This window comes from Eurypyga helias, unplaced genomic scaffold (assembly GCF_000690775.1).
Source record: "Eurypyga helias isolate BGI_N326 unplaced genomic scaffold, ASM69077v1 scaffold15569, whole genome shotgun sequence".
Lineage (NCBI taxonomy): Eukaryota > Metazoa > Chordata > Aves > Eurypygiformes > Eurypygidae > Eurypyga > Eurypyga helias.
The window spans coordinates 21,617-28,413 of NW_010272864.1; the positions used below are offsets into that span (position 1 = coordinate 21,617).

Sequence of the window (6,797 nt, forward strand, 5' to 3'; positions counted from 1 at the left end):
GAATGCCCTAAAGCTAACAGGAAGGGCAAGTTCTGACTAAGGGAGACCCAGATTCAAAAATTTCAGATGGTGGAATGGCTGAAACCAAAGGTTCCCACCTTTCTGAGCAACAGGGGGGGAAACATGAAAAAAAAATCTGCTATTATCAGTTAAAAAAATAAAAAAAGTTTTGCTTCAGAAAGCTCCTACCCTCAGGAAAGGCTTGTGACACTGTGAATTCAAGAAACATGAAATCAAAGAGGTATATGCTTAGCTGAGATGAATACACCTTCTGAAGTCTTCTGAGTCATTACATTACACACATTTTGTGTCTGTAAAGATTAGCTAAATATGCAATCGAGTCCTAACACTTAACTGAAAGGGCATCCCTGCTTTGCTTATTGGAGCCCCAAATTCTTCTTGAATATTTAATACACTGGCCCGAGTCTCCCTTGATAACAACTGGAGACTTTGCCGACGAGGACACAGCTTGAGAGAAGCATACCTGAATTTTCAAGATGCCAGCCACCTGAGTGGTTGAAGGGGTGATTGTAAACTTCCATTCTGACCTCCAACGGCCATTCCTTAAAAAAATAAAATAGAAATCAGATGTCACCCCACTGGTTAAGGAAAAAAAAACAACATACAACTGATATGGAAAACAGAGAATGAAACATGCTGCTGAACTACACATGCACAAAGTCTAAAACATCATTAGTCAAGAAGAGAACAGTTTCCCAAAATATTTACCTTCAGTTTTGGATATGGACCAAGGAGATTTATTAGTAAGGTCCTTCTAACAACAGTACTTAACTTCTGAAAATACCTAAAGCCTCCAATGTTTTTTTCCTCCTTTATTATTAATTAGTCATATGGAGTCAGTATTTTGTTTCCAGGACCTGGATAACTTGCTAGATCAGCCAAAGTTACACTTCACATCAGGCTATGAAAAACTTGAATGGAAGGAGCAAGACTTTCTCCTGTGCTGAAAGGCAACAAGGCCTTTTAGCTCTTCTAGCATTCCTATTCCAGGACAGAAATGCTCTTCTAGCATTTCCTTCCACAAATGCAACATTCTTGACAAATTGCTTAAAGGGAGTTTCAAACATCTGGAAAACACTACGGGGAGATTGTAGTTTCACCTGATTTCTTTCCTGTAGACTAGACAGTTTCCTAGTTATGAGGTTAGTGGATAAGATGGTTAGTAAATTAGAGCTATAGTAAGAATGCACGATGCTGTCTCTCAATTCCTCCTTTGTTTGCACTTGAAGTAAAGAAAGATACTGAGTTCCAATCCTACTACTAACATTAAGTGTAGATTCCAGTGCACTCAACAAGAGAAAGGCAGAAGGACTTTAAGATTAACAGCTAGTAATGGATGTATATCGGCACCTCTTAGATACTAACAACGTTAACTCAATCAGAAAGCAATTAGTTATTTCAGACAATATCCAAACTACAAAGTATGACTGAAAATCCAGACTAAGGCAATTCAGAAGCTTGTTGGCATTGCTAAGAAAACATGAAGGGTGTCCAAACTCAGTGACACTAATATTACTGGTAGCCTTAAGACAGGCCCATTAGTTGTAAGAAAGCTTATGTGCTCAACTGTATTTTGGGTGGAATATTAGATTTTAGATGCACGGGATTCAACGACAAGCTAACTTTGTGGTCCTTGAAGTTAAGGCGACCACAATGTTTTCATCCAGGGATATCTTTTTTGTCCTTAAAACGCTATTCCAAGAAAAGAGTTCAAGTTCACAAGGATCCCTCTGTAGTTATTTACTTCTCCTGATTTCAGATGTTTTGTAAGAGATTAACCATCCTGACTTATTTTTCACACTCTTTAATGAACTATCTTTCCTACTACATTGGCAGTATTTCAGAAATTCATAGAACCTTTTTCTTTGGCATGCATTGGTTTTTTATCACCCAGCAAACTTGCTTTCATGGTAGGCTGCTAGTCTTCCACATGCCTGAAAAGCTGTGACACCTTGACAACACTGACTGTGGCTTGGGCTGGATGTCCAGAAATAGAGCTTGATACCTGAAGAGCCTGGTCAATTTTGAATCTATTCCTCCATCCCCAAATCCCTAAAACCAATATGCATTTAATAAAACTTGCTAAGAATGATAATTAGAGTGACTATCCCTCTGTAAAACTCTTAGAAACACAGTCAATATTTACCCATAGATGTCCAACCATAACTTTATTAAAGAAGTTAATCTCCATCTATGAAATGTTGTTGCATATCTGCTCCTCTTCTTTAATATAAAGACTAAAATAGTAAAGTAACTAATTGGAATAGCAAAATTCATTCATACTTCTGAACTAAAAAGAAAATCAGTATTATTTCAAGTTACTTTTAATAGAAAACATGCAGACTTAACTAGTCAAGGTAAAGTCAGTAGGAAAATGTATTAACTGTGCAAATTCAGTTAAAATCTATGAAACAGTATACTGGGGAAATCATTTAACCGATACAGACACATGCTGAAATTATATGCATATGTAATATTCACCTTTAGCATCAGAAAAAGATTTCTGCACTTCCATTCATTACCCGCGGGATTACTAAATATAATTTCAAGCAGATTCAAAACAGTAAATAAAATAGTAATGAAGCACATTTCTTCACACAACTGCATGTATTAGCTATCTTTAGGAGACACTTCCTTAACTCCATTCCAATGCTGGGATATTAATCTTAACTCTGGCCAGTTTCCTGCAAGGAGCTATCCAAAGTTCACTCCAGGCTGTGGAAAAACATCTTTCAACCAAGTACTGAAAAAAGTCCCGCTGCAGTTTGTCAGAGTTCACTTCATCCAAGATCGCCTATATCTACCTCACACAGAAATTAATGATTCAAGTCGTCCAGTAAATTAATCTTTGGTCACCTTCTTTCTCTGAGACATGCAGACTAGAAGGAGCTGCGTTTATTCTGTCAGTCTCAAAAGGAAGCAACACAAGCAGAATCAAGTGTATTAGGGAACACAGGCATGGATATTGGTGCTGGTGTGATAAACTGGAAGAGTCAGAGGGAATTTAATGAAGTTCCCAAAGTTCTGTAAAGGAGATACAGACATCCAGTCTGCCATTTCACTTACCACAAAGGAAGAGGTTTCTATATAGTTTTGGCAGAAAAACTTGGGGTGGAAGGAGAAAAAAAGTCATATGCAAGATGTGCATGCACCTCCGTCTGTGAACTAAGGGTTATCAGTGTAAATGGACCAGTGTAGTTATTCAGCTTGTTGTATTTTACTGTATGCATACAGAAACTTACCAAAAATTTTTTGCTTGAAACTGATGGCTCTCTATGCATGCAATAATGGTCTGCTGTCCATCAATTGTTTTACCATACACCTTAATTAGAAATGGAAAAAACAAACAAACCAACCACAGATTAAGTTTCAGTATCAGTCTTGCTCAGACTTAGAGATACCTAGTCCTATTATCGTTACAACACAGAATAGCATAATAAAATTTACTTTTATAACCACTATGGTTCTTACATGGTCTTAACTACACGAAACATTAAATTATATATTATGATGCAAAAAAAATTAACACTAAAAAAATCTGAAGATCAAGCACCTTAACTGAAATTTTATATACAGCAAACTGATTTTTCTGCAACTACAGGAAAGTTAAGCCTATAGCAGCAACTGCTGTGACAATATATATTACCAGCTGGGCTTCAAATACCAGTTATTCTACAACTAAATGATGATTTAAACCTTTACAGACCCATGAAAAGGTGATTTAAAGGGTGCTTTCGGTCCCCTGTTCTGCTTTATCCCCTAAAATCAAATGCTACTAAAAATGATTTCAATGAACATGCAATCTGCTTTCTTTTGCAGAAGCTGGAACTCATCTGACTGCCTGAGGATCCAATCCAACTTGTTAACTGATTTTTTTCTTCCTTCCCTAGTTAATTTTTTCCATCAGGAAAAGCAAAGGACAACTATCATTAAATCAATTTGCTGGACTTTAAATAGTCACAGGGCTCCTAACAGCAAACGAATGCTATTTTGGTCCAGAGTGAGAGATTTTATTTTAAGAAGCCATCTGAACCTACTGAGTCTGATGGTAAGAATATAGCACTTTCAAATATAGGAAATGTGATGGAGAGAAGACAGTTTGCTTTACTGACAATTTTCTCAGCAAACCAAGGCAAGACAGACATTTGTATCTTACTGATTTGTGGGTTTTTTTTTGTTTGTTTGTTTTTTTTAAAGTAAGCAGCCAGGTAGCCAGGATCAATAGAGCCAGCCTGCAGTAGACTACAGAAGGTCTTAATGCTGGAATAAATTTAAATAAAAACTCTTCAGAACCGAGAGTTGTCTTCACTGTGAACTGCAGTAACCACCCACTATTAATCCAACAGCTGAAATATTAAACTTCTGAAGCTGTCCCTCATTTCCCTGTAGGAATCCTTGACAAGACTCAGTTCTTTACAGCTGAAACTGCCTATCTTCCTGGTTTACAAAGAGTTACACTTTTATTTTTAGTATTATCATGGTTACATAATTTAGTACTTACTGTGCAGACACCATTTGGGTAGTGTTCTTTCACATATGCTTTCATTGCTGTTTCAACTGAATTTCTCCAGGATTCTATGGCATTTTCAACTTCATGGGGTCTAGGATCAGTAGCCTCCTTTCTTAAGTGATCAAACTTAAAAGAAATCTTGTTCTTGGGATCCAAAAATTTTCCATTTCCCAAATCACCATGTTCTGTTATCAAAACCTGTGTTTTAAAATATTAGTTAATAACATTTGCTATTAAGAGAAAAAATATCACGCCAAATCTAATTATATTCTACCTTTAACTGGAGCTTAATCATATCCAAAACCTTACATTTTCAACAAAATATGCATATAGCAAGAGTATGAGGCTAACATGACACAGTCTCAGAAAAAAAAAGATCTGACTCTCACCCTCTTACTGCAACAAACACACACAAACCAGAAATTCGTATCTTCTAGTACTAATGATGGAGCAAATTGTTTCTACAGCCCCAAATCAGGTCTGACTGAATTCAGGACAACACCACAGAATGAAATATTGAAGCTCTTCAAAAGCCCTAACTGAGTAATGTATGGAATTACTACTGTTGGAGGGCCATAATCTCAGTATTTTGTCAGGGAAGATGCATTTTTCATCTTCTTGCCTATCTAGATTCCTATACCAGAACATCTTTACCAGTTTAAGGAACATGGCAAGTATTTCATTGGATTCGTACCTGTTCATCGTAACCGTCAATTTTTACTGGAGTAAACTGGTCCAAGTTGTACTGTGCAAATGCACTGCAAGAGAAAGAAACACCAAAAGCCTGCATCAAGCACAATCTTCTTCCTTAGCAGCTGTAAGAAACTTAAAACACTAGCTAATAATCTGGGCAATAATGCTTCAAAACATGGTATCAATGCTTCATTATCTAGTAGGCCCAAATTCTTGGAATCGCCTTGGTCAATTCAGTGCTCATATTACCAATTCCTACCACTATTACACAAGGGTTTATGTTCAAAAGTAACCTGAAAAAGACAAACACAAACTTTACAGTAACCCAAAGAACAGGTAAAGTTTAAATTCCACAGGGATCCCAACCTACTAGGCCAGACATCTCCATTCCACGCTAAGCCAGACATACCATGGCATCGCGGAGATGCGGTGGGAGGGCTCCAATGACTGGAGTGTCAGAATGGAAGGATACAGGCTCTTTAGGAAGGACAGGCGAAGGGGGTGTTGCTTTCTATGTCAGAGAGCAGCTGGAGTTTGTGGAACTCCAAATAGGGATGGATGAGGAGCTGACCGAGAGCTTACGAATCAGGATTAAAGGGAGGGCAGGGAAAGGCGATACATAGTAGGAGTTTGCTACAGGCCACCTGGGCAGGATGAGTGAGTGGATGAGGCCCTCTGCAGACAGATAGCAACAGCCTCACGTTCACATACCCTGGTCCTTCCTCATGGGGAATTCAACCACCCCAATATCTGCTGGAGGGACAACACCACAGGGCACAAGCAAGCCAGGAGGTTCCTAGAATGCACCGATGACAACTTCCTTATCCAGGTGACGGAGGAACCGACAAGGAGGAGTGCCATGCTGGACCTTGTTCTCACCAACAGGGAGGTGAGAAAGCGGAACGTGAAGCTCAAGGGCAGCCTTGGCTGCAGCAACCATGAAATGGTGGAGTTTGAAATCCTTATGGAGGCGAGGAGGGTGCGCAGCAAGCTCGCTACCCTGGACTTCAGGAGAGGAAGCCTTAGCCTCTTCAGCGAAGTGATTGGCAGAGCTCCATGGGATGAAGCCCTGGAGGGAAGAGGGGCCCAAGAGCGCTGGCAAGTATTCAAAGACCTTCGCCTCCAAGCTCAGGAGCGATGCATCCCAATGAAGAGGATGTTAGGGAAAAGCGGCCGCAGGCCTGCGTGGATGAACAAGCAGCTCCTGGACAAAATGAGGCAAAAAAAGGAAGCCTACAGTAGGTGGAAGCAGGGACAGGGACCCTGTGAGGATTATAGAGAAGTTGTCTGACAAGTCAGGGATCATGTTAGGAAAGCCAAAGCCCTGACAGAACTGAACCTGGCCAGGGATATCAAGGCCAACAAGAAGGGCTTCTATAGGTACACAGGGGACAAGAAGAAAGTCAGGGAGAATGTGGGCCCTCTGCGGAAGGAAACAAGAAAGCAGGTTTACCAGGATGTGGAGAAGACTGAGGTGCTCGATGCTTTTTTTGCCTGTCTTCACTGGCAAGGATGCAGGCAATACCCCCTGAGTCATGGAAGACAAGGGCAGGGACTGATGCTTTTTTTGCCT

At 39.6% G+C, this 6,797-nt stretch overlaps 1 protein-coding gene across 1 annotated transcript in view; it reads right to left on the reverse strand.

Moving 5' to 3' along the window:
- Positions 1–5,641, reverse strand: part of LOC104515350 (F-actin-capping protein subunit alpha-2) — a 14,362-nt gene extending 8,721 nt beyond the window's left edge. Inside the window, exons 1-5 of the mRNA XM_010159287.1 lie at positions 5,634–5,641; positions 5,226–5,289; positions 4,523–4,729; positions 3,264–3,343; positions 485–563 (exon numbers count right to left, since the gene is read on the reverse strand). Coding sequence (XP_010157589.1) covers positions 485–563; positions 3,264–3,343; positions 4,523–4,729; positions 5,226–5,289; positions 5,634–5,641 — 438 coding nt within the window. The remainder of the gene's footprint in view (positions 1–484; positions 564–3,263; positions 3,344–4,522; positions 4,730–5,225; positions 5,290–5,633) is intronic.
- Positions 5,642–6,797: the final 1,156 nt, after the last annotated feature.